This window comes from Chlorella variabilis (assembly GCF_000147415.1).
Source record: "Chlorella variabilis unplaced genomic scaffold CHLNCscaffold_2, whole genome shotgun sequence".
Lineage (NCBI taxonomy): Eukaryota > Viridiplantae > Chlorophyta > Trebouxiophyceae > Chlorellales > Chlorellaceae > Chlorella > Chlorella variabilis.
Window position 1 is genome coordinate 2,441,561 of NW_005435086.1, and position 25,360 is coordinate 2,466,920.

The following is a 25,360-nucleotide window of genomic DNA, read 5'->3' on the forward strand; positions in this document are numbered from 1 at the left end:
CGTCGGCCGGCGGGCAGCGCCGCCACGCCAGAGCCGGGGCGATGGCAGCCGCCCGTTCCACCTCCGCACGCTGCCATCGTCATTCGATCGAGCGTGCACCGAATCTCACCGGGTTTGGCGGGCCCAGAGGAGGCTTGTAGTTCACTGGCTGGGCTGCCACAGCCGCTATGTCCTCAGGCTTGCTGCCTCCCGCTCCCATGGTGGCGGATGTCGGAGAGAGTGTACCGAGGCCATGCGATGGCTCAGTCTATCCTCCCGGCAGCCTGCTCCGTGCTGCGCGGTCACTGCGCGCATGGCCCCCAGACGGAAAAGCACCGGCACCCTGCTCATCATCTGCGAGGCCGCCCCCGCTACTAGTTTCTGCACCCCCAAGCGCTGTCACACTTCTCAAACCCGGTGCACCACCACCTCGTGAGCAGCAATTCGCGTGATCGGAGGCCCCGCCTGACGCCGCACACACCAGGCAGCGCATGGCCGACCTCCAGGCCAGCCTGCGGGCTGCGGAGGACTGCCTGGACGCGGGGGAGCCCAAGGAGGCGCTGCAGCACTGCAAGGCGGCGCTAAAGGCAGACAAACAGAGCGTGGATGCCTTTCTGTGAGTCGAAATTCGGGCCGGGAGGTGGGGTGGCCAACTCCACCGCGACACGCGGCCGCCTGCCTCCGCCCTCCCCTGCCACCGCGTCACTCCCGCCACTCCTGGCTCACGCGCAGGCTGATTGGCCGGGCCGCACATGAACTGGGCGAGTGGCAGCAGGCGGAGCTGGCCTACCGCAAGGCCCTAGATGTGCAGCCCAACTGCGTGGCCGCCTGGACCGGCCTGGCTCGCCTGTTTGCCGCCTCTGGCAACGCGGTTGGCGCCGTCGAGGCCAACGAGAAAGTGGTGCGTGTGCTTTTCACGTTACTGCTCATGATATGGCGGCAGGGAAGAAGTTGCTGCCATGGATGCCTCTCAAGATGCGGTCTGCAGTGGGTGAGGCTGTCTCAACCGGCCCCTAACTGCTGTCCTGTGCAGCTCTCTCTGCTGCCGGAGGAGGACCCCTCGCACCAGCAGCATGAGCTGTGCCTGGCCGACGCCTACAATCGCTGCGGGCGGTACCAGGAGGCGGCTCGGCAGTACCGTCAGCTGCTGGCACATGCCGACGACGAAGGGGCTGAGGAGGCACCCCTGCCTGAGACGCGGGTGGAGCTGCTGTGCCGCCTAGCCGACATCCAGGTGGGAGGGCGGAGTAGGCGCCATTGGCGACAGTCTGCATGTGGCAGGTGCCCAGACAGCAATGCTGCATTGGCCATTCATGGTTGGCTGGATCACCCTGATCGCCCGCCTCCCCTTTCTGTGAGTGCAGCTGAAGCTGGATGAGGCCAAGGCCGTGGAGGAGGTGGAGGCTCGCATGACAGACGCGGGCCCCGGCCGCAGCGTGTCCAATGTGCAGCTGGAGGTGCTATCGGCGCAGGCGCTAGCAGATGAGGAGGCGGCGGCGGAGGCGTGCACGACACAGACGCTGCTGGAGCTCTGCTCAAGTGAGTGACAGCATCGGGATGGAGAGTGGGTTGCTGCCTCGTCTGTTGGTGGTCCAGCCACAGACATGGGCATAGTGGACCTGTCTCTCCTTTTGTGGCACTCCTTAACCCCATCCGCTGCTCCCCTGTGTTCCAGTTGCACCTCCCGCGGAGCGCTTTTTGAAGTACCATGAAGAATGGCTGAAGAGGTGCCTTCTCAAAATCTTTTCGGCGCCGCCGCGCTCAGGTGTGTGCGCTGCCCAAGCATGCAGAGGGGTGGGTGGGCGCCGAACTCAACGAGGCTCTCTTCGCTGAGAACGCAACGAGGCTCTCTTCGCTGGCAGTGCATGCAGCCTTGTTGTCTTGGTTGGCTGAGGCTTGAATTCTTGCGCCGTGTCCTTGTGCAGTTGAGCGGCAGCACTTCCGCCTGGCGGCGCTGCGTGAGTGCCACACCTGCATGTGGAAGGGTGGCTGCAGTGCCCTGCCCTACGAAGCAGGTGAGGGTTGGTGTGGGGACTGCTTCTGCGGCCGTGGGTGGCTTTGTGAGCATGTTTTGTTACTGACAAGGCTTGTGCACAACACACTGATTGTCCCCCCTGCCACACCTGCAGCTGTGTGGCTGTTGGAGGAGGAGGAGGAGATCAAGGGTGGCCACGTGCCGGTCGGAGGCCAGGCAAGCAGCAGCAGCAGCAGCAGCTGCTGCAGCAGCAGAGCCGCCAGAAGTTGTTTCCCAGTCAAGGACGTGTTTTCAGTGGTTTCTGAGCTGGCTGAAAGGCAAGCTGGCTGAAAGGCCGCCACTGAGCAATGTCTGCCGCTGCATTGGTGCAGGTGGTGGGCAGCTCTTGCGGCGTGGCTGGCGGCGTGATGGAGGGCGGTGAGGGCCACGTGGGCAGCGGCCAGCAGGCGGTGCTGTTTGCTTTCGAAAACTTTGCGCGCCGCATGGTGCACCAGTTCCCCAGCAACCCCACGGCCCAGGTCTGCCTGGGCCTCATGCTGCGGCGGCGCGCATGCCACGACGGCACACGGCCCGTGCCGCAGGCGCTGCGACGCCAGATTGAGCAGGTGGGTGGCGAGGGTGGAGGGCGTGGCGCTGGTGGCATCTGCATCTCAGCAAAGTTTCTGCCTCCTGGCTGCCAGGCATTGCAGTGCGCTCATGCTGTGAGCTGCCCGGCACGTGCACCTGCAGCTGATGAAGCGTGCAATGGAGGACGACAGCCGCAGCGACTGCGGCACAGGGTGGAAGGCGCTGGCAGAGCTGCAGTACGAAAACCGGCACTACCCAGAAGCATACGACACAGGTGGGGGCTGGCTGGGACGGGAGCGCAGGCGGGTGGCTTGGTGTGAGCTCGCACCGTCGATGGGATTGTTCCTTAACAGGCGTGCCTGTTCCTGCTGCTCTTTGCTGACTGCTCCAAGCCTGCTTGGCTCTTCCTGTGCAGCTGTTCGCGGCCTGAGGTGGCTGCACAGCCGCCGTGAGCGCGGCCACGAGGCTCTGACGCACGTGAGTGGCGCCAGCTAATAAGACTTGCCCTCTTGAGTGCACTCGTGAAGTGTGCGCATTGGCCAGCCCTTGCTATTCAGGATGCCCCTGGTCCTCCGTCCCATGCAGGTCGCGCTGTCGCTGCGTCTGGTGGTGGCCAAGGCGCTGCGCCGCATGAGCAAGCTGGATGAGGCGGAGATGCACTTCAAAGTGCTGGCAGGTGCGCTGCGTGGTCACGGACCGCTCCATCGTTGGAGGGCTTGGATGGGCAGCGGGGATGCTCGCGGGGTCGTGTTGACCTGTCTTGTTGGTTGTTGTACTGCTGCCCCCTTGGCTCTTTGGTTGCGAAACCACCCATGCTCACCTGCCTCCGCGCCTTGGTGCAGGCTGGGTGACCGAGGGGGAGACCGCGTTTGGCGAGATGAGCGGGTCCAGCCCCGTATCAATCCACCAGCAGGCGCTGCGCGGCATCGCCCTGGTGGCGCTGGAGCGCGGCGACAAGGGGGCCGCCATGGCGCAGGTGGGGCGGCAGCAGCAGCGACCCGGCAGAGGAGTGAGCCTGCACGCTCGGAGGTTGTCCCGCCTCTGCCAGCTTTCCTCAACAACCGGCGCTCGTACCGCATGGCACTGCTGCAGTACGAGCGCATCCTGGGCAAGGCGGCGCTTGGGCGCGGCCCCGCCGAGCACTGGGCCCATGCCGACTACGGCTGGCTGCTGTACCAGGAGGGGGACATCCAGGGCGCACGGCAGCACCTGGAGGACGCCCTGAAGGTGGCCACCTCCTCGGGCTGCATAGTCACCGACTCGCAGGTGGGCAGAGGGGCTGGCCGGCTAGCATGTGGGCTTGGGAGGGATTCACCCGCTGCGGTTTCTGACAGTGTTGCATCGTTGTACTGTGCTGGATGCTCCGTCCGGTCCTCAGCAACTCACCTGCCTGGCCGCCACCCCGCTCCCCACCGCTCGCTGCAGCTTGCGGAGCACCACTACCGGCTGGGCGAGGTGTACTGGAAGATGCGAGGGCGTTATCGCACGGAAAAGCAGTTTGCGTACACGCAGGTGGGCAGGGCAGCTATTCGTACGGTACCGTTTGTCGTCACCAGCACCACCTCCGCCCCTGCTGAGCTGTGTCGTGCCTGGCTGTGCTGGTGGTGCTGCAGTTCTTCGATGCGGCGTCCGTGGAGGGCCATGCCCAGGCGCCAGCGTTTGCGGCGCTCGGCAGGTGAGGTTGGCGCAGCGGCAGCAGGCCCCGCGTACCGGGAGCTTGCATCCTACTCCCTGCTCGCCCACTCGCCCCTGCTCTGCCGCTCCCTCGCGCACTCGCCCACCTTGCTGCCCTGGGCCCCATGTGGTGGTGCAGGTACTTCCAGGAGGTGGAGGGCAAGGCGGAGCAGGCGATGCGGTGCTACAAGCGCGCTCTGGCTCTGGACCCCTCCGTGGCTGTGGCAGGTAGCGGCCAGACGCCGCCCAGCTGGGTGAACAATGTGTTGGGGCTTGCCGGCGAGGAGGCGGGGCACGCCGCCGCCACCAAGCCCGCCGCTTCGCTGCACGGCGAGGACAGCGCCTCGCGCGGTGCCGGCTACGCCGCCCTCGGCGACATTGCTGTGCGCAGCTGACCCCGCCGCCGGCTCTTCCGCGTTGTGAATCTTTCACCAGGCCGCACCAGCTCAGTTGTTTTCCAGCATTTCTTCCCAACCTCTCCAAATCCTTCTCAAAGAACCCAGTGTTGTGTCCACCACGTGTCGATAGAATGAATTTTCCCTCGAGTTGTAGAGGCACTCCTTCCCTCACCGCTTACCCCCCCCCCCCAGACGCCACATTCATGTACTAGGCCGCCCATTCTGGCCACATGCCATGCAAAGACCCTGATTCTCGCCTTTCATCTCTTTGCCTACCCCCTCAGTTGTGTACAGCCCCTGAGTTTTGCTGCACTTCACCCCCAATCGCGTTGACCCCTCATTGTGCCGCACATTCAGCATGCCCCTAGGCATGCTCCCCGCTCGTCCGGCTGAGCGCACGATGTAACAGTTGGCGGCTCCCCTCAGTGGCGGCAGCTGTTACATCGGCGCGCATCAGGCAGCCCTGGAAAAAGGGAGCGTTGTGCCCCGATGTTTAGTGACAGGGGAGAGTGGGAATGCAACAATGCAACACAGCAAATGCAACAGCCGTCTCAAAAAGTTCCTTGCACTGCCACCCTGGTGCAGGTGACCACCTGTGTTCCATGATGGTTGCTGCCGGCAAAGCCGACACAGCGTTGACGCTGTGCCGGGAGATTGCGAGCCGCGCTCCGCAGGTGAGGGTTGGCCGCTGCCGCTTCCTGGCTTGCCTGAGATGCTTCCACGTTACAGGCATGTTGCCCCTTCCCTGCCAGCTTTGCGCCGAGCTATAGACCATCCCCGTGCCTCCCTGCCCCACAGGCCCGCTGGGCACACCGCCGCTGCGGCTACTTGCTCGCTGCTGCTGAGCGGTTTGAGGAGGGGGTGACTGCATTCCAGACGGCGCTCAAGACAGACACCAAGGATGCCGGTGAGTGAGGGGTAGGTGCAGAGTGGCAGCAGCTTAGGCCACCCCACCTTCCAGTTGGCGTCCTGATGCTTCCTGCACTCGGCGCCCTTTGCCTGGCCACCCTGCAGCTGCCTGGGAGGGGCTGGCATCCTGCTATCAGAACCTGGGTCGCTTCACCGCCGCCCTCAAGGCCTACACGCGAGCCCTGGAGCTGCAGCCGGGCCGACCCTACGCCGCCATTCAGGTGCTGCTGCTGCTGCTCTGCCGAAAAGTCTGCAAGGCAGCTGCGCCATCTTCTCACGCCCCCATTTGTCCTGGCACGTGCAGTGCGGTACAATCCACATGGCGCTGGGCAGCTTTGCGGAAGGTAGTGCCCAATTCGAGGCGGCGCTGCGGATCGCGCCCGACCACCCGTCGGCGCTGCTGGGCGCAGGGGAGAGCCTGGCGGCAGCAGCAGGCGTGCATGCACGGCAGGGCGCTCTTGGTGCGCGTGTGCTCCGTGGGCTGCACTTCACGTCCGGGATTGGAGCGCAGGAGTAGTGTCAGTGAAGTGTGACGTTGCGCCATGTCTGCTGAGCCACTGCCTCTGGGTTGTGTCGCAGGTACTGCCGCTGACGAGCTGGCCAGGGCTGCGGGGCACATCCTGCGCTGCACCGCTAAGCATGGCACACTGCTGGCTGGTGAGCTTGCTGGCTTCCGCACATGCTGCTTCCAGGGCGGGGAGGGAGGATGCAAGGCTTCTTCAATCAAAGGTGTCGGCAAGGTTTAACCTGCCGGAGGAGCCCGGTGCGTGTCTGCAGCCTGGAAGCTGCTGGGCGACGTGTTGGTGCTGCACCATGCGGTCAATCCCTCGCCGCAGCACCCCACCATCCCCGCTGGCGCTGGCAGCGGCAGCGGCGCCACCCAAGCAGGCGGGGAGCAGGTGGAGGTTGAGCTGGGGGCATGGCGGCGCCGGGTGGAGGCCATGCGGCAGGGGCGGAGGGCTTATGCCAAGGCGCTGCACCTCAACCCGACACAGCCGGGCGCCTGGCAGGATGCCGCCTTTGCTTACCATCAAGAGGCGCAGGTGAGGATGCAGATTTGGGGCCCTCATAACCTGTTGCCTGAGGTGTCCCTAGCAGGTGCCTAGCCTGTGCTTGCTCTTGGTACAACCCCAGGCGGTCTCTGTCGTGCTGCAGCTGATGCGTGCCCACCCAGCAATGGGCAGCTCTGGCGCTGGCGGCTCTCCAGCTCCCAGCCTGGCAGGGCTCACTGCTGCAGCTGAGCGGGTGGCACGGGCTGGGCTGCAGCTGGATGGAGCTTCCGCCGACCTGTGGGCTGCACTGGGCACGGTGGCGGCAGAGGTGTGGGGCAGCACCGGCCTGCCTTGCCTCGGGCCGGGCTGCTGCCGCCATGCCAGGCGGGTGGCAGTTGTTAATGCTCCTGCGGGAGTTCGCACAAGAAGTGCCCAGTGCTTATCCACTCGCCCCTGCCCTGTTCCTGCCTGCCGCAAGTGCAGGCTGCGGTGCGCGAGTACGCTCTGTCTCGAGCGCTGCAGCTGGACCCTAAATGTGTGCCCGCTTGGGTGGCGCTGGCACGCCTGTATGCCGGTAAGCTGCGCTGCACGGTAACTTTGCTGCGCTGCACCGCCCTGGCCGGGAGGCAAAGGAACAGCGGCACAGGGAGCAGGCCTTACGCTGGGGTATTGCATTTAGATGGCGTGGTTCGCCTGCGCTTTTTGCCCTCGCTGCTGCCATGCAGAGCACGGCGCTGCCGGGCCGGCAGCGTCTGCACTGCAGCATGCACGCAGCCACGAGCCAGCAGTGCCAGTCATTTGGGAGGCCATGGCTGATGTGGCGGCGCTCGGCTCCACAGGTGTGTGGAAGATCGCAGGACGTTAGCAGGGTGCAGCCAGAATCCTCGATCCATTGACCCAAAGTTGATCATCACGGGGTGTGCCTCCTGAGTTGCAGGCGCCGCTGAGCAAGCCAACTTTGCGGAGCATGCCCACGGCTTGGGTGCTGGCCCTGCCGGCCTGCTGGGCTTTGCAGAGTGTGCGATACGCACCGTGAGGGCTGCTGGGGCTGCGCAGCACTGGAACCTGCGTTGTGTGTTGTTGCTGCCAGTCAGGCTTTGCACCTTTTGTTGCTTCACCGCTGCTGCCTGCTGCTGACCACATGATCCGTCCCATATGCAGGGCCGGGCGCTGGAGGGCCCTGTGTATGCGGCTGCGAAGAAGGCGGCACACATGCAGCCTCTGAACCCCGCCGCGCACAATGTGCTGGGCTTGGCCTCAGGTATGACGTCGTTGTCGATGAAGGGCTGTGCAGCCATCTAAAGCCTGCGTTTGTGCAGACTAAAGATCAATACCGGCAGAAGCGAGGCCCTGTCCTGCATTCCTGGCCTGCTGCAGAGGCACGAGGCGACTGGGCCACTGCCGTGGCATCCTACAAGCTGGCGCTGCGGCTGCTGCTGGTGGCTCGTGACCCTGACGCTTGCATGCTGCACCCCCCCACCATCCATGCCATCCAGGGCACCAGCACCTCACTGCAGACTGGTACGTGTCGCAGCCAGCTGCAGATGCATGGGCACAGTGGGATTAGTACTGCACAGCCACTGAGCTGCACTCATGCTGCTGGGCTGCCTGCTCCTGTGCAGCCGTCCAGCTGAACCTGGCCAGGGCGCTGACGCGCGGCGGCGGCACCCAGGAAGCGGTGCAGCTGTATGAAGAGCTGGAGGTCACGGCAGGTGGGTAAATGGGCTGGAGGCGTCCTCCTGGGTGGTGGGCACATGGGTGCAGCCATGATGCACCTTTTGCTTGGCGCCTGGGGCTTCGTCGTATGCAAGAAGCTCCATCGCGATGCCGTTGCAGAGCTGTACGGGCATCCTCCGGCATGGCTGGCATATGCTGCTGCCAAGCGGGCCAGCGGAGACCTGGCCGGCGCAGAAATGGCGGCTCAGTCTGCCGCCGAGGCGGGTGAGCGTCTGCTCGGCACTTGGACTCTTGGGGACATCACCCAACTGGGTGATCAATGCTTGCCTTCCACCTTTCAAGCACCATGATCTTTCTTGTCCCCGTAGGTACTCCCGCCAAGCTGTTGGCCGGCGCCATCTGCGCGTCTATGCAGCTGCACTGCCAGGCGGGGCAGCCAGCGCGGGCGCTGGCCCACCTGCAGCAGCAGCTGCCTGCGCTGCAGGCTGCCAAAGTGCTACTGGAGGATGTGGGAGAACTGTGGATTACTGCGGCAGCTGGGGCAGCGGCCTCTTGGGATCCGGAACTGCTGCGCCAGGCCCTCGACGCGGCGCAGGCCTGGGCAGTGGAGATGGACGCCGACAGCGCTGCCTTCTTGGCTCGCTTGCGCAGCGTGGAGGCGGCAGCCAGCCTGGCGGCGCAGCAGGCGGACCGCGCAGCGGCGCAGTACAGCCAGGCGGTGCATCTGTGCCCCGATGATGCAGCGCTGAGGGTGTCCCTGGCAGCGGCCGTGCTGATGCGCCCCTGCCCGCCTGGAGTAGCCAGCAGCGCCAGCGCGGAGGCAGCCCTGCGACTGCTGGAGTCGCCGCTTGTTGCCTCGGCGGCGGTGGCCAGGAGGGAGCTGCCAGGCGTGGCGCCTGCCGGCAAGGTAAGCTATATGCTGGGGTCTGGCAGGCAGCAGGTATAGTGTCAGCCGATCTTTCCTGCTCAGCGCCCTGCCGTGTTTTTGGAGCCACTTGATGTCCAACTGTGGCGCCTACCCATGTTTCATCCGCCTGGGTTGCAGGCACCAGTGGAGGCAGCGCTGGAGGCGAGCACGGCAGCCTTGCTGGCCGCCCAGCGCTGCACCCCGGAGCAGCTCAGCCGGCGCCTGTCTGGGGCGGCTCACAGTGTGCATGAATCGCCTGCCAACCCAAAGCTGTGGTACTATGGCGCCCTGGCAGCCAAGAAGGCAGCAGCCATGGGCGATGGCAGCGGCAGCAACGAGCGGGCATGGCGCTGGTGCCGCGCGGCCGAGAGCGTGCTTGGCAGGGCAGCAGTGGAGGCATTCTGAGAGGAGTCACATCAAGTGTGACAGGCTTCCGTGGCAGCCATGGCCAACATGGGGCAGAGGCGTGGAGAACTGGGTAGCAGGCACGAGGGAAAGCAGAGAAACGAGCTGTGATTTCTTGATTCAATTCCCAGCTAGCTATGCAGCAATTGAACTAGACGCAGCAAGAAAATTTACACTGGTTCAAGACATCGAGACTCCACATCAACCCAATGCAGAAACACGCATACAGCGCCGCTGTCCCCCTTCACTCCGTGCCGTGGGGCCGGTCGCCGAGCGGGGAGTGTCCCTCGCGCCCCTGCTGCATGGCGCGGTCTGCAGCAGGCGTGTTGCGATGGAGTGGAGTCAGCCGAGCAGGCAGGGCGCTACTCCTTCCAGGGCTGGAAGTCTGTGCGGTCAATGTCTTTGCCCAGCTCCGCCTCCTCCCTTTCATCCTCGGCAGCCTCGGCAGCCTCCGTCTCCCTGCCAGCTGCCTTGACCTCTGCAGCAGTGAAGGCCCCCGCCGTGGGCAGCATGGAGGCCATTCACTGCTGCAGGGGCGAGGCGAATGCTGGGAGGGCAACAGCAGTCCACTGAAACCCGGGCTCTCAAGCTGTACCTTGCTCAAATAGCTTCCCCATGGACCCAGTGCCACTCACCTGCATATCCCGGGGATGGCGCCTTGGGCGCAATGGGCGCACCGCCTTCAGCACTGCCCGCGGTCTGGGGGTGCACGGTGGCGCCCGCGTCCTGCTCCTGCAGACATGCACAAGTGCGGGCACCAAAGCTCAGGTCTGGTCTGATGGCTGTATCCATCGTATACCCACATCTGCCTTTTCATGCCACAGCACATGTCGCCACGACCTGCCCACCTGTATGATTTGTTTCTCGGACTTGCCCTCCGTGGGCGGGGCTGCCTGCGCGCGTGGGTCGTCGCGGCTGGAGTAGGCGCCACCGGAGGTCGTAGAAGCGCCCTTCTCGCTCGTCTCCTTCTGCAGCTGCGGTGTCTTATCTGCCTGCATGTGCTCTCGCGCCACGTCCTCGCCATCTGCAGCAGGCCAGCGGGGTGGCTGATAAGCACGGGTCGAAAGGGGGTGGTGTGGCCAGTTGGGCCGTCTGCTGGGCGGTCCCAGCCACCAAAAGCCACCAGTAAGCATAGTCGCCGCCGTGCTCACCCTGGCCCCAGGAGGCCGAGGAGTGCAGCCCGCGGCGGGCCATGCTGGCAAAGCCGCGGGCACTCGCCCTGCCCTGCCCCTCCGCGCCCGCAAACTGAGGAGCGTCGGCATCGCGACCAGGGTCCCCCTTCACCTGGCCTGCACACACCAAGGCAAGGGGTAGGCGGCGGCCAGATTGTGCGAGTTGTGAACGTCCAGGTCGCTGCTGCCTCGAGACAGCCATACGATCATGCCCATACAGCGTCGCCTCACCTGTGGCACCCCCTCCCTGCTCCTCCAGCTGGTGCAGCGCGCAGGCGGGCTCGCACTCGTGGTCCACCACCCCTTTCTTCATCCTCAGCCGCATGTCCAGCCCTGATGCCTTCAGAGTGGCTGCCACGATGCAGCGTTTGTCCACCTGCAGGCGACAGACGGCAAATCCGGTCGGCTAGCTGCCTGGCCGCCCAGGCCCGACAAGCAGCCGGCGCCCTTCGTTGCCTGCTGCGCAATGCGGTCCAGGTCCTGCTGGCTGATCTGGGTGTCAAAGGTGCCCTCCAGCGAGATGCTTGTGAAGCGGGCGTCCACCCCGTCCTCGTTTCCGCGCACGCCGCGCAGGTCATACTCGCCTGGGCAAGGGAAGGGGGCCCGTGGCAGGCAGATGGGCATTTAAGCCAAATAGCATTAAAGCCGATTGGTGGTGGGAAGCGCTGCTGGATGGTAGCATGTTTCCTCCACAAGGGCAAGCAGGAAGCGAACCCCACGTGACGGCATTGCCTTCTACCTGCCGACGACCAGGCCACACTGCCCACGCTGCCCAACTTCATTTCCTTGGCGATCATAGAAGCGGTGAACTGGGTGCAGCCCGCGAGCGAGCCCAGCAGCAGGGACAGCGGGTTGGGACCTGCAGGGGCGTCGAACGCTCAACTGTCTCACGCCTATAATCTTTACTTCACCTGCCACATCAAGCAGTTCAGCACACAATGCAAGCTCACCAATGCCCTTGCCGCCCAGGCGGGGCGGCTCATCCACCACAAATCGAAAGGAGGGGTGGCCGGCACTACTGCCTGCTACAATCATGGTGGTGGCGCCCTCGCCATACCCCTCCACATGGGCTGCACAACAGCACACAGGGGCCGTGGCGATGTGGTTGAGTGGGTGCAGTGATAAGGCAGCCAGCGGCCGGGCTTTCTGGCGCCCCCCTTCTTGAAGGCCCAACCTTGGACAGAACCCCCGCCTCGTTTGCAGCTCCTGGAACTCGCCTTTCATCACCATGGGCGTGCCAGCTGCTCGAGACGCCAGCAGCCTGCTGCACCCATGGTGGGCCAGCCCCAGCCGCCCCTGGAGAGCTCTCATGCTGTTGTGCAAACCGAGTTGAGCTTGGGAAGTTTGAGCAATAGGGTGGGCATCTGCTGGCAGAGCTGGCCAGGTTCTTTCTTTCCTCTCACGAAATTACAGGTACGATGTCTAGCAGGGAGTGGAAAATGTGTACCTGGCTGCTCAGGTGTACACATCAGGTGCGCTTGCGGTAGGTGCCGCCGTCCAGGCTCAGCTTCTCGTCGGCCACCAGGCGGCCCATGTAGGCGCCCAGCTGCTCCAGGGTCTTGTCGTACGGCGGGTCGCTGACAAACATCTTGAGCATGTTGTGCACGCGGTCCAAGGGCAGCGCATCAAAGTTGGTGAGCATGCCCATGATGAAGGGCTCGTAGGCGGTCATGCCCTGCGGGGGTGCGAGGTGCGCCGGGAGGTGTCGGGGCAACGAAAGAGTCAAGAGGATGAGGATGACGAGGAAGGGCGGGCCCAGGGCAGCACAAGGCCCTGGACAGCAGACTCCACGCTTTCGCAGTGCACACCTGCAGCTCATCTTGGCCGCCCTCCTCCATCTCCATCCCGTCCTGGTCCCCAGCCACCGTCGGCCCCGTCTGCAGCTGCTCGTTGCGCCGGTACACCAGCTGCTGGCCGGCCAAACGGCTCTCGCTCAGCACGCCTGTGTGTGTGGGGGGGGGGGGGCGCAGAAACAGGTCAGAAGCACATGGGGAAACGCCCTGCACTGTGGGAACCTCTTGCAAAGGCGGGGAAGCCACCGGCGCCTTCGCATGCCTAATGCCAAGCCGCGCCTTGCCTTGGTTGATCCAGTAAATGATCTTGCGGCGCAGCGCATCTGGCGCCACCCCCATCTGCTCCGCCAGCTCAGCTGCCGGCCACTCGGGGCGGGTGTGGAAGTGCATGAGCACAGAGGCGTGGAATGGGGAGACCTGCGGCGAGGCCGGGCAGGGAGGAAGGTGTGGAGCGGGTGCAGGGCAGGCGGGGCAGCAAAGTCTGATGAGGACCTGCTGAAGCTGAAGCTGGCCAGGACTCCTTCACATCAGCAGCAGAACAGCAGCAGACAGAGGCGTGTGGGCCCCCGCTGCCCTCCCTAACACTGCCTCACATTGAACTCCAGGCTCTGGTCCCCAATGGCCAGCTCCAGCTGCACCGTGCCCAGGTTGGGCTTCCACTGCAGCTTGCGCGGCGCCTTGAGCGAGCGGTACTTGGCACCGTAGGTGGCCAGCATGGCTTGCACCTGCGCACCACAAGGCAGGGGAGGCAGCATGGTGCATTGCAAAGGTGGACAAAACGGCACACAGCGTGGTGGACAAAGGGGGATTGGAGCTCGGTGGTCCTGTGGCATGGCCATCATTTCTTGCGGGCGGCGAAGGCAGCCAAGGGCCCCCCGCCGAGAGCATTTCAGAAGCCTCTCCCAAACACCCCTTTTTGCAAACCTCTGGCGGCAGGTTGAACTCGTCTTGCGGCAGCGTGGGCCAGAACAGCTGGGAGACGATGGTGGCGCTGAGTCCGTCGATGTTGACCAGCTGGCGGCGGCGGCGCAGCGGCGTGGCGGTGTTGGGCACCGACTTGACGTTGGCGTTGATGCGCTTGCTGTCCGCCAGGTCCTTCAAGGGGAGCAACAAGGGGGCAGGCGGCGCGGCATGGCAGGGAGGGCGTCGTGATGCGTAGCCGGACGGCAGCGTGGCGGGTGCAGGGGAGGCTGGCTGGCTGGCAGTCCTGAACACGCCAGCCCAACCCCTCTCTTGCCACCCTATGCCCACCTTGAGCATGACCTCCGCGTTGTGCAGGTTGCCTTCCCCGAACCGCACTTTGAGAAGCTCCAGCGTGCGCAGCTCGCGGTCGCACTCGTAGTCGCCGCCCTTGGCCAGCAGGCGGTCGGCCAGCATGGACCTGCGGCCAGCGGGGCCAGGTGCTGGGCGGGTGGGCGGGAGGATGCAGGCAGAGTACTCGCAAATGGCTTGCATCCATACATTGGCTGCCTGCACTGATTGCTTGGCACGCTGCTGCCTGCACGACCCTGCACTGCCCTTATCCCGCTGGTGCCAGCTGCAAACCACACCCAGCCTCATTGAATTATGCCCGTACCGCACCTGTACTCGTTGATGAACAGCTCCTTGGACCCATAGATGCCCACCAGCTTGCTGATCACGTCCCCCGCCGCGGCAGCCGCAGCCGCGCTGGCGCCGCGCGCCGGGTCTGCGTCCACTGCAGACATGGCCCAGAGCGGGGCGGGGCCGAGATGGTGGTACCCTTGGTGCCTACCAAGGGTAGGCGGCAGTGGGCCGAGCAGCAGCGGAGGCGGGCCAAGAAGCGTTGGCCTTGGGGGGGGGTACCCGGTAGCCACCTACCTGGGTCAGGCTCCCAGCTCTCCGCCTCACGCAACGCCTGCACATCCGCTTCGGGACCCTCGAAATCGCTGTTGTAGTCCTGCAGTAGGGATAGAGTTACCGGCAAGAGGATCAGGCGGACGCGGGTGGCAGGGTGGCGAATGGGCTGCGCGGCAACAAGGATGCAGGCCCGCCGGCTTCAACCGCCCGCCGGCTTCAACCCAGCGCATCCCCACCTCTGCCCCAGCCCCTTCCGCGTTGCCCAGCTCCGCAAACAGGCTCTGTGCCGCCGCATCCTCCTCGTCTGCGGTCAGCATGGTGACGATGCAGCGGATGGTGTCGCGTCTGCCGCGCAGGTAGGCGGCGATGGGGCTGCCCACGGCGCTCAGAATGGCACCACCAGGGTCCACATGGGACAGCGCCTTGATGGCCGACACATACTGCTGGATGATGTCAGCGGTGGCGGCGCCTGCAGCAGGGTAAGGGAAGGAGTCGGGCAAGGAGGTGGGGGTGCAGGGCTAGAGGAAACACAAAGGTTGCACTGGGGTGTTTCCTTTCGCCTCCTCCCCCGTTCCCAAGGCCCCTCCTGTTCACCCACCCGGGTGCAGCAGGCGGTCCATGAGGGCCTTGCGGAACAGGGTGATGAACTTGCGGTGCAGGTTGGTGTTCTGCAGGCAGTCGCGGGTGTCCTCGATGGCGGGCAGGCTGCAGAGCAGTTGGGGGTACGGGGATGGGGATGGGATCGGGCCGCAGAGGGGCAGTGAACAAGGCCTAGCGTGGGGAATCTCGGCGCACAACCCAGCCCAGCATCACTCCTACGTCAGTCTCGCCCCCGCAGCACGTCTACACGCCATGTTACCTGTCTGGGTAGTCCACCACAATGTCAAACATGTCTCCGATGCGCAGGCTGCCCACCGTCTCGTACACATAGTAGCCCAGCCGCGCACGCCACGCCTGCAGCGCCGCCGCGCCGGCCGCCTGCGCGGAGGAGCAGCATGCTGAGTATCAGGTAGTTGGCAGCTGCCGGCCAAGCGTCGGCTATGGACAGAGCAGAGTGGCTAGCCAGCCGTGCGGTGCAGCTTGGGGCCGGCGCAAGCGACGCGCTTGCCCCGCCATGGAGCCACCCCTCCCTGCCTCACCCCCTGAGGCAGCACCAACTCCAGGAACTGCAACGGAATGGTGGCGCTGTAGCGCAGCGCCGGCTCCAGGATGTGCTCGTCAAAGGCGCGGTGCGTGCGCTCCACCAGGTGGAGACGCAGGTGGCGGCACACAGCCGCCGCAAACGCCTCCTCGCTCACAGCCTACAGCCGGAAAAGCACAGAGCGGCCCGGGTGTAAGCAAGGCAGACCATGGAGCGAAGCTCACATGCATAGGCTTAGCATGGCTTGCGTGATGCAGCGCAGCGCACCTCCAGGTCAAGCATGCGCAGGTAGGCGGCAATGTCCTGCAGCTGCCCTGCCCAGCCCGGCTCCAGCACCAGGCCCGCCCGGCGGCCTCCAAACTCGGCTGGTTCATCCGTAGTGGCTGCGCCATCTCCATCCATGGCATCCCCGCCCCCCTCCTCCTCCTCGGCCCCCTCCTCCTGCTGCGCCAGGCGGCTGAGCTGCTGCAGCTTGTGCCAGTAGTAGCGGTAGATCAGCCCTGCAGCCACGCACACGAGATGAGCAACAAACTGAGTGCATGCCAGCAAACGGACACGATACTGTCTGTGTGGTGCACCGCACCTGCCCCCTGTCATCATCAGCCATACGGCCACCCACCTGCCCAGCGCCCCGGCTCTGCCTCCAACATGGCAGCGGCAGCCTCGCGGCGGAAGCGCTGCCCTGCCGACAGCAGGGCGACGCGGTCAGCCACGCTCAGAGTCGCGGCTTGGGATCGCAGCGTACGCTCGCACAGCTGGAGCAGCAGCTCGCCGCAAGACTCCACCGCACCGCAGATGTCCTGCGGCGGGGACCCAGGGTTTGCTCCTAAGGTGTGTCCAGAGGCAGTCATGCCACGACCGAGGCAAGGCAAGGCAAAATGCAAGGCACCGCGAACCCCGCCTACCCTCAGAGCTTTTGCCAGTGAGGCCTCCACCTCAGGGGTTAAGCTCGCATCATCGCCCTCCTCGCTGTCGTCATTGGCGTCTGCTGCCGGAGCGGAGCCCCTGTCACCCACGGCGGCAAACAGGGCAGCCAGCGCGTCGTGCAGGTGGGCCAAGCGGGATTGCAGCGCCGCGGCGGCAGCATCCAGCAGCTGGGATGGCACTAGCCGCGCCAGGCCGTGAGCTGCCACGCCATCCACTGCCGCTGCCAGGTCGGGGCCGAGCGCTTTGGGCATACAGGCGGGGGCCGCCAGTGCCGCCGCACTCGCGTCCGCAAACTGGATCCAGGCCGCAGCGGCTGCCGCTGTCATGACGGGCGGAGGGTGGGCTGCGGGTCACAGTGTGTTGTTCCTTGGGGATAGCCCGGGACACCCAGGGTGATCAGATGGGGGTGGGGTGACCTCCCTTGCTGGACTGCAGAGGGTGCCAGACCCCCCTGTAGAGCCTGCTGATGCAACGATTGATGGAGAAATGGTGATTCTGCTCGAGAGCAATGAAATGGACAGGGCATCATTAATGCCCATGCCCTGTCAGCACCGCCGCAGCTTGGGTCTCGGTTGCGCCTCGCGCGCGGGTCTGAGGCCCGAAGCCAGGAGTGGGAAAACATGTTTGGGCTGCCATCATTCAGCAAGCGGCAGCCAGACGCCTGGAGACTCCAGCTGGCCTTCAGGTAGAGCCTCGTTGCGGCTGCCTACTAGCGCTACGAGGCATCCAGCCATGCGGGCAACAAACTAGCTGCAGTGGGCTTGCCGGGGCTGCTGGCTGAGTGGGCGGTTGCCGCTCCCGCTCCTCACCGCCGCTCCCGCCGCCAGCCCACTCACAGTGCCTCACTCCAAGTGTGCCCCCACGCCCCTCCTGCTCTCCCACACCACTGCCGACCCGGCGCAGCCACCAGCAGGAGCTGGAGGTGAGCTGGACGGCGGTCGATGGCGAGGCGACGGTTCTGGCGTCGGTGCACGACGCGCTCAACAGCCCCGACCTGGTGCACGAGCACGTCAAAGTGCAGCTATCCACGGGGCGGCAGCAGCTGCTGGGCGTGGTTGCGGCGGCGGGGTTTGGGCAGGCGGCGGCGCGGCTGTCGCTCAGCGTGCAGGCCACGCGGTCGCGGCTGACGAGCGCCGAGCTGACACGCACGTCTGGCAGCGCCACAATGAGCACCTCCATTGCCCTGGCGCTGTGGAGCGCGCTGGATGTGGGCACCGTCACACGCCTGCGTGTCGCTGATGGCGGCGCGGTGGCGGCGCTGGCCGACACCCGCGTGCTGGCTCGCTTCAAGGCGCTGCGGGTTCTCAATCTCAGCAACGCCGGCCTGGGCGCGCTGCCGCCGGCCGTGGGCCTGCTCACCGAGCTGCAGGTGTGCGGTGGTGGATGTGCATGCCGTGGGTGGGTGGTGTGGGGGGAAGACGGCTGTACAGTCCTCTGATCCCTGACTGTTGGCTGCTTGCAGGAGCTGCGGGTGGTTGGCAACCAGCTGCGCATCCTGCCCCCCGAGATAGGGCAGCTCACCAAGCTGCGGGTGCTGGCTGCCGACTCCAACCAGCTCACCATCCTGCCAGGTGGGGCAGGGGGCTGCGCTGCGCTGCTGCAAAGCTGCAGGCGGGCAACACAGCAGGCAGCCTGACACTTGCAGAGTCGCTGGGATCTGTGGGGTAGGAACCTTCCTGCTGCTGCCAACTGTGCAGGCGAGCTGCGGCGGTGCGTGCTGCTGGAGGAGCTGACACTGCAGCACAACCGGCTGACCAGTGTGCTGCTCAGCTTTGCCTCGCTGCGTAACCTGAGGTGCGCTGACAGCAAATGGCGCAGGCCGTGAATGCCGCGTCTCGCTGCCGCTTGCATCCGCCCAACCTCCTTTGCCTGGCCCCACCTGCGTCCCCCCCCCCGCAGTGTACTCCACCTGTACGACAACCCGCTCGAATTCCTGCCGGAGATCTCGCCCTGTGGGCACCTGCATCACATCACTGTGAGCAGCCTGCATGGGAGCGCTTGCTGGATGGATCAGCATCCGCTCATTTCCGTTGCACTCCACGTTGGTTCCCCAAGTGCACATCATCTTGGATTCCCAATTGGTGCCCACGCGTGCGCAGGTGGCCAACCTGCGGGTGACTGCCGACCCCGCCTACACCAAGTTCAAGGTGGAGGTGCTGCCGCCGCCACCCGGTGGCGGCGGCTCTGGCATCGCCAGCATCAGCCTGTGGGACAGCAAGCAGTCAGACAAGCTGCGCCCCATTTTCTCTCTCATGCTGCGGCGCAGCAGCGGCCACCACCCGCTGCTGGCGGGCGCGCTGCGTGAGTGGCATGCACCCGCCGCCGCTGCCGCCGCCAATGCCGTTGCATGCGTCTCAGAGGTCGAGCCTTGCATCGCAGCATGTTGCGCCCTGAAGACATTCTCGCATGCCGTCTGCCAGCCAAACTGTTTGCCTTGCCTGGCGGGTGCAGGTTACCTGGCTGAGGAGGACCCCAAGAACCGGGAGCTGATGGCGCGGCAGGAGAACGGCCTGCAGCAGCTGGTGCGTGCGCACTGTCATGGGGCTGGTTGCCACCAGCATGGTCGGCCAGGAGGCACCCCTGTCTGTGCATGGCAGTGGGCATTTTCTTGGGTTACCCAGTCTGCTCTGCCTGGCCCTGGTGTTAATGCCCATGCCCCACCTGCCATGTGCAGGTTCTGATGGCACTGTCTGACAACCCGGTGGTTGTGGAGGAGACGTGCCGCACGCTGAGGCTGCTGGCAGAGCACAGCCCCGCGCTGGCAGACGCCGTGGTGGAGAACGATGCGAATGCCATCATGCGCCTGCTGCCCTCGGCCGACCGGCACCGCCAGCTCAGCACGCTGCGCCTGCTGGCCTCCATCGCCTACTCATCCTCTGCCGCCTCCGCCAAGCTGGCCACGGACAGCCTGCTGCGCAGCCTGGAAGAGCTTGTGGTTGGAGAGGGCGGGGAGGCGGGGGAGCAACAGGGCGGGGACGACAGCAGCTCGCGCGAGGCGGTCCGCACCGCAGCGCTCAAGGCGCTGGGCAACCTTGCCTTCTGTGCCGAGAACCAGCGCCAGCTGGAGCGCAACTCGGGGCTGATGCGGCGGCTGTCCCAGCTGGCGCTGAGCAGGGAGGAGCCGCTGAAAGTGCAGGCGGCGGCGCTGCGCGTGCTGGCGATACTCGGGGAGAATGAGCTCGTGCGGGCGGCGGTGGGCAAGCCGCCCATCCAAGGACGCGGCCTGCGCATCTTGTCCCTAGGTGTGCTTCGCCGCCTTGCGTGCCATGCAGCAGCCCTGCGTTGCTGCCGTATTATGACGCGCATTCCCCGGTCGCCCATCTGGTGCTCATCTGCGCAGACGGTGGCGGTATGAAGGGCCTGGCCACGGTGCGCCTGCTGCGCGAGCTGGAGCGCCACACCGGCAAGCGCATTTACGAGATGTTTGACCTCATCGGTACGCCGCCTTGGCCCTGGGGCTGTCCGCACTGCCCCATGCACCCTGCCAGCACACAGCAGAGGGAGTTAACCTCGACTTGTGCTGGCTGCCGCTGTCGACTGGCCCGCCTGCAGTGGGCACTAGCACAGGTGGGCTGCTGGCGGTGGCGCTGGGCCTGCGCCAGCTTGACATGGACGACTGCACCTACATCTACAAGGTGCTGGGCCAGAAGGTCTTCTCCCGCATCGTGGCAGCCAAGGACAGCAAGGAGGAGAGCTGGATGGAGGTGCGGCCTGGTGGGCGGGGGGAGCTGCGCTGGTGCCTTGCGCTGTTTGTGCCTTGCCTGGTTTGGCCTGCTTGGGGCTGTTTGCTCCTTGCCAACAACAGTCTACAGGCAGCAAGACAAGAACAGGTCTACCGCTGTGCTGCCTTGTCAGCGTGATTTGGTCACATCTTGCAAGTATCTGTCGTGTGGTGCCTGCAGTCTTTCTATCGCACCTTCCAGAACAAGACCTCACACGTGCGTGCCGTGGTGGTGGGCTACAAGCACGATGCCAGCGTGTATGGTGAGTGAGGCAGGCTCATCAGGCCAGCCTGAGGCCACACCGACATGGCTTGTCGTTTGGTCCCAGGGCAGCGCGTCATTGGATGTTGGAGGGTAATCTGCTGAGCAGCTGTGCTGCGCATGTGTACGCAATTGGGTGCTTGCAAGCGCATTCCCCCAGTCACGAATCACACTGTTGTTGCTGCCCAGATCCCTGCTGCCCTGCCCCCTGCAGAATCCCTTTTGCGAGAGTACTGCGATTTCAGCACCCATGAACGCTGCGTTGGAGATGCCATGATTGGTGGGTGGGAGGGGAGCGCAATTTCGTGGAACGGCCATGGCCGTTTTCGTCTCCCTGCGCAGCTTGTCGAGTCCATCCTCCGCCTTCCACCCAGCCTTCTCTCCGCCGCTCTGCCCTTACTCTTGATGTAGACACCGCGGGGCTGAATGTGCCCAGCATCGCCCTTGTCAGCACCCTGTCGTCCGTCTCCCCCGCCCCGCCGTTTGTCTTCCGCAACTACCAGCTTCCTCCCGGCTCCGACACGCTGGCACAGCAGATCTCGGGCCACGCCGGCTCCTGCAAGCACGCGGTGTGGCAGGCAGTGCGCGCCTCGTCGGCGGCCTCCTTCTACTTGGAAGACTTTAGGTGGGGGGCGGCTGCCTGGCCTCAGGTGCCTACTCGCCTCCCCACCCTGCCAGTGCGTGTGGCCCTGGCGCCATGTCGCCCACTGGTGCGCATCTAAGGATTCCGCCCGTCTCGCCTCCCTCCCCTGCCATCTCCCGCAGCTGTGGCGGCGACAAGTTCCAGGACGGCGCTGTGACAGCCAACAACCCGTGCGTCATTGCCCTCCAGGAGGCGCGCCTGCTGTGGCCGGAGCACCGCGTCGAGGTGGTGGTGAGCCTGGGGGTGGGTCTGGCACCGCCGGCGCGGCGGGAGAAGGGGCTGACATCGTTCATGGAGACAGGCTCCATCCTCATCGAGTCAAGGTGGGACACGGGGGGGGGGGGGGGGGGGGGGGGCTGTGGCTCGGACTGGTGCCGTGGCTCACTCTAGGGCGCTGTGATACATGCGCAAGGGCATGGGGTACTGTCCAGTTGACTGCTGAGCGAATGTTGCCTGCTGGCTGCTCTGCCCCTGCAGCACGAGCGTGACACGGGTGGAGGAGGCGGTGGCCACGCTGCTGCCTCTGGTGCCGGGCGTCAAGTACTTTAGGTGGGTGGTGTGCTTAGGCTGGCAGGATGCTGGGCCGCTGGGGACCCGTGGTGCCTGCCCGCCTGTGGCGCCTGCCCGCCTGTTCCCCCATTCCACCGCACTCCTTGCCAGCCAATCGGGCCACCGGCCGCTCCTGCCAGGTTTTGCGCGCTTGACCCACGCTGCGCCATGGAGCTGGACGAAATCGACCCGGAGCGCTGGGCGGCGCTGGAGGCGGCCACCGACGACTACATCGCCCTGCCCGCAGCACAGGCCAAGTTTGCGGCGGCGGCGGCGGCGCTCGGCACGCAGGTGCGGGGCCCAGCCGTGTACTTTCCTGCCGGCTGGGCAGCGCTTGTGGAGGTGCAGGGCTGCTTGGGATGTGGCGCTGCTTGCTGGCCGTGGCAACCAACTCTTGAGGCTCCGCACGCGCATGCAGGGTGGGGAGGCTGGCGCTGAAATGGCAGCGCCTTCCAGCGCTCGAGCCCCCGTAAAGCTGGGCCTGCGGCGCAAGCTTGTGGTCCTGCGAGCACCGCGGCTGGGCGCGCAGCAGGCCAGCGTGGACGACGCAGTTGCAGCCAGCCTGGGCAGGCTGCCAGACTGTGCGGCAGTTGTCAACCTCCAGCGACTGACGGTGCCGCCTAGCGGCCGCGAGTGTGACCAGGAGCAGCAGCTGCCCTCGGCAGCACCAACACCCCCTGCAGTATCTTCAGCAGCTGGCACCACTCTGGCAGTAACGGCACCCAGCAGAGCAGGGGGGCCCCCGCCGGCAGCACAGCAGGCGCAAGTTGCTGCGCCAGAGAGCCCCGACGATGGCAGTGTGGTACCTGAGGGCAGCGGCCTCTCTGCCTACCTGAGCAGCTGGTTTGGCAGCCCGGCCAAGCAGCCAAAGCAGCCGCCCCCGGCTCCCGACGCAGCAGGAGATGCGGCAGTGGCCGCCCTGGCCGGGCGGCGGTCAGGGCGCCCACCTTCCCGCCATAGCGCCAGCACCCCGGGGACCGATTCAAGCGCCAGCCCTGCCCGCAGCCCACCGCGGTGGCCAGCAGTCCCCCGCAGGACAGCAGTTTGCATGGCAGCAGCAAGCAGCCCGGCAGCAGGCATCACAGCAGCAGGAAGCGCAGCGGGGCAAGATCTGCTGGCCAGGCTGGAGGAGCAGGTGGCGCCGCTGGTGCCCTCTGTGGGCGTGGTGCACCTGGGCATGGAGGCGGTGGGCGGCGACGGTCCCGTGCTGCAGTGGAAGCAGCGCCTGCAAGTGGTGGCAGAGCCAAGTGAGCCTTGGGCTGGCAGATGTCATGGTGTGGTGTGCTTGCAGCTGCGGATCTTGGGTGGCACGGGTTCCCCGTGGGGTTTTAGCCCCACCTGCGCTCCGCTGCCACATACACTGCATGATTCGTGCTGCCTGCAGGCGAGGAGGCTTCTGCGCTGCTGCAGAGCCTGGGTCACGACCCACAGGATGCACGGCTGACGGACATCTTCTCCCAGCAGCCCACCTTGGAGCTGGCGGGCAGCCGCACCCTGAACGTGTTGAGCAGCCAGACGCACTGGACCGAGGGCGCTCCGCTGTCCATGCTGCTGCTGTCTGCTGCCAGCCCACAGGTGGTGCTGCCTGAGGACAGCCTGGGTGCGCTGGCCTGGCTGCTGCGGGGCCAGCTGGTCGTGTGCACCGCGGCGCTGCCCCACGGCTTTGCAGCCGCCATCGTGCGCGCGGGTGCCAAGGGTGTGGTGTGCCGCATGGCCGCTGGCGCCGAGGCTGATGCTGGCAATGGCAGCGAAGAAGGCAGCGCGGCGCCCTTGGAGTGCAGCACAGAAGACTGCTGCGGCTACTTTGCTGCATTTTATGAGGCGCTGCTGGCGGGGCGCAGCGTGGCCACTGCGCTGCAAGCGGCGGAGGAGCAGCACCCGGCACTGCGCGGTGCATACCAGTTGCACAACGACAGCAGTGTGTGATTGTTCGCCATTTGTACATTACTGTACGGCACTTTGTAAGCAGACTCCGCTGCGTCCGACTCCAAGCGGCGGTCCGCCCAGCTGCTGGCGCTCCGCCCCGCTGGCGCCTGCTTGACACGACTTTGTGCGGCTTGCTTGCAAGTAGCGCTTTGTGGACTTGGTGCTGCGCCGGCTCAGTGAGGCATAACTCGCGCTCTGCAAAGATAACCTGGTATTACGGCAGCCGTAATCGGCAGCCGTAATGCCCGCCCAAGCTTGCTCCAGCCAAATCGTGCATCGTATATGCCAGCGACGCAGGCACCTGCTCGTCGCTTCAGCACCGCGGGGGGCCATGGGGAGGGGCGGCGGCGGCAAGGCGGCGGCGGCGGGCAACAGCTCGGTGAACAAGGGCGGCATGGACGCTGTGGACAGCAGGCAGCAGGTGGATCTCGACAGGTTCATAGCACACTGCCAGGAGCTGCAGGCCAGGTAACTAACGGCTTTGCTGGCCCTGCACAACAAAGGCGCCCCCCCCTTTGCGCCCCCCTCCTTACCCTTAAGGAGGCGCGTTGCGGCTGGCTTGCAGGGTGGAGGAGATGGAAGCAGCCTTGCAGCAGCTCGAGGAACGAGGAAAAGATAGGGCAGTAGCGCTACGAGCCATCCTGAGAGATGACAAGGAAATGGACAAGCTGCTGTCCCAGAATTATGGCCAGCTTCCTGTAGGTTGCGCTACTGCAGGTCTTTCGCTTTCCACATCTCCGTCCTGCCGCCTTTGTCACATCCTTGTCCCTGCTGCCCGGCTGCTGCAGCCGGATCATGAACAGCAGCCTTGGGACAGCTACCGTGCCAGGCAAGTTGCCATCAAGGTTGTTGGCCGGACTGGTCGGCTCTGTCTGGTGGTTTGCCACACACTCATTTTGCCGCCATCGCTTCTTCCCTGCCTACGCTTCTCCCCTGCCTTGGCCGGCTGCAGCTTCACGCTCGCACTGAGCAAAACTTACATTCGTGCTGTGGATGGCCTGCGCAATCGGCTCATGGTGACGGAGTGGGAGCTTGGGCTGCGGCCCATTGCACTTCAGATGTGAGCATGCGGTTGCTGTAGTGGGCATGCCTTGGTGCGATGCTTTCTTGCTGGTAATCGCGTTGTAATACATGCCATGGAGGTGGCAACGCCCTCACATGGGCCTCTGGTGTTGCCTGCCCAACTTGCTGCCAGCGCAGTGGCGTGAGCCGGTTTGAGGCTTGGTGCGTCGCCAACCGCGTGGATATGCAGCTATCATACGGCATTTTCGATGCCATCACCACCCTTTATGAGGACCCGACCGACCTTAGCGGGATTGATGACCCATTCTTGCGCATGCAGGCGCGCTCCATCATCACGCAGGCAAGCAGGGTGCCTGTGGAGTGCTGGGAGTGGGGAGGAGAAGGAGTGGCGTAGCAGGTGAATCGTTCTTACAAATCGGTGAATCGTTGTTACGCCACCCTCCTGCTGTTGCACACCGGCATCCTGCAGGCGGAGGCAGAGGAGCGGGCCAAGGCCTGGGAGTCCTGCACCGCCGAAGCGCAGAAATTGGCTTCTCAGTTCTCCGAGGCGGAGTTCATCTCGTCGCTCATCCCAGATCCTATCGAGCATGGGGTGGTCGACGGGTTGAGGAAGCTGGTGGCACCCATGATGGGCAAGACAGCTGGGTAATGTTCTTGTCTTTTGCAGTCTCCATCTTCCCACTATTTTGAACTGCTTTCCTTCTGACATGAAGAAGAAGAGGTATGACACTATCAGAAGAAGGAAGGAACAGTGCGACGCCCAGCGATGCTGCCCCTGGGCAGCATTGAGACACTTAGCCTTTCAGAAAGGCTTTCTGACCCCTGACTCTCTCTGGCTTGCTGGCGCAAACCAGTCGTACTTCATGTAGTACAGAAGAGCCGTGTCCTGGGCACGCAGCCAG

General features: G+C 65.0%; 6 protein-coding genes across 6 annotated transcripts; 4 read left to right on the plus strand and 2 right to left on the minus strand.

Moving 5' to 3' along the window:
* Positions 1-470: 470 nt before the first annotated feature.
* Positions 471-4,590, plus strand: CHLNCDRAFT_138218 (hypothetical protein; the record flags this gene model as incomplete). The annotated part of the gene is made up of 16 exons (XM_005851274.1): positions 471-595; positions 712-880; positions 1,013-1,213; positions 1,344-1,518; positions 1,655-1,744; positions 1,905-1,994; positions 2,109-2,158; positions 2,326-2,559; positions 2,684-2,795; positions 2,937-2,998; positions 3,107-3,197; positions 3,364-3,497; positions 3,614-3,787; positions 3,947-4,033; positions 4,135-4,196; positions 4,335-4,590. The coding sequence occupies 16 exons, from the start codon at positions 471-473 to the stop codon at positions 4,588-4,590; spliced, it is 2,112 nt and encodes a 703-aa protein (XP_005851336.1).
* A 492-nt stretch (positions 4,591-5,082) lies between these two features.
* Positions 5,083-9,483, plus strand: CHLNCDRAFT_138219 (hypothetical protein; the record flags this gene model as incomplete). Its single annotated transcript, XM_005851275.1, has 17 exons — positions 5,083-5,089; positions 5,179-5,267; positions 5,392-5,500; positions 5,608-5,723; positions 5,807-5,963; positions 6,082-6,159; positions 6,280-6,545; positions 6,658-6,822; positions 6,978-7,068; positions 7,220-7,333; positions 7,432-7,526; positions 7,656-7,755; positions 7,872-8,015; positions 8,117-8,206; positions 8,331-8,435; positions 8,540-9,078; positions 9,217-9,483. The coding sequence occupies 17 exons, from the start codon at positions 5,083-5,085 to the stop codon at positions 9,481-9,483; spliced, it is 2,532 nt and encodes an 843-aa protein (XP_005851337.1).
* Positions 9,484-9,845: 362 nt separating this feature from the next.
* CHLNCDRAFT_138220 (hypothetical protein) lies at positions 9,846-11,690 on the minus strand (the record flags this gene model as incomplete). Its single annotated transcript, XM_005851583.1, has 8 exons — positions 9,846-9,961; positions 10,119-10,215; positions 10,332-10,507; positions 10,635-10,772; positions 10,887-11,031; positions 11,199-11,239; positions 11,395-11,514; positions 11,606-11,690. The coding sequence occupies 8 exons, from the start codon at positions 11,688-11,690 to the stop codon at positions 9,846-9,848; spliced, it is 918 nt and encodes a 305-aa protein (XP_005851645.1).
* Positions 11,691-12,123: 433 nt separating this feature from the next.
* On the minus strand, positions 12,124-15,226 carry CHLNCDRAFT_19379 (hypothetical protein; the record flags this gene model as incomplete). The annotated part of the gene is made up of 9 exons (XM_005851584.1): positions 12,124-12,330; positions 12,596-12,865; positions 13,042-13,173; positions 13,373-13,543; positions 13,700-13,829; positions 14,030-14,144; positions 14,445-14,735; positions 14,865-14,971; positions 15,126-15,226. Coding segments are annotated over 9 exons (1,524 nt in total), but the record flags the coding sequence as incomplete, so codon positions are not given.
* A 1,728-nt stretch (positions 15,227-16,954) lies between these two features.
* Positions 16,955-23,435, plus strand: CHLNCDRAFT_138222 (hypothetical protein; the record flags this gene model as incomplete). Its single annotated transcript, XM_005851276.1, has 19 exons — positions 16,955-17,019; positions 17,238-17,703; positions 17,797-17,905; positions 18,032-18,128; positions 18,234-18,309; positions 18,434-18,635; positions 18,786-18,856; positions 19,009-19,576; positions 19,675-19,770; positions 19,887-20,038; positions 20,237-20,318; positions 20,532-20,597; positions 20,729-20,942; positions 21,083-21,283; positions 21,438-21,509; positions 21,650-21,800; positions 21,928-22,442; positions 22,632-22,756; positions 22,894-23,435. The coding sequence occupies 19 exons, from the start codon at positions 16,955-16,957 to the stop codon at positions 23,433-23,435; spliced, it is 3,870 nt and encodes a 1,289-aa protein (XP_005851338.1).
* A 331-nt stretch (positions 23,436-23,766) lies between these two features.
* Positions 23,767-25,107, plus strand: CHLNCDRAFT_138223 (expressed protein; the record flags this gene model as incomplete). Its single annotated transcript, XM_005851277.1, has 4 exons — positions 23,767-23,903; positions 24,388-24,495; positions 24,636-24,807; positions 24,928-25,107. 4 exons carry the CDS (start codon positions 23,767-23,769, stop codon positions 25,105-25,107), a joined length of 597 nt encoding a protein of 198 aa, XP_005851339.1.
* Positions 25,108-25,360: the final 253 nt, after the last annotated feature.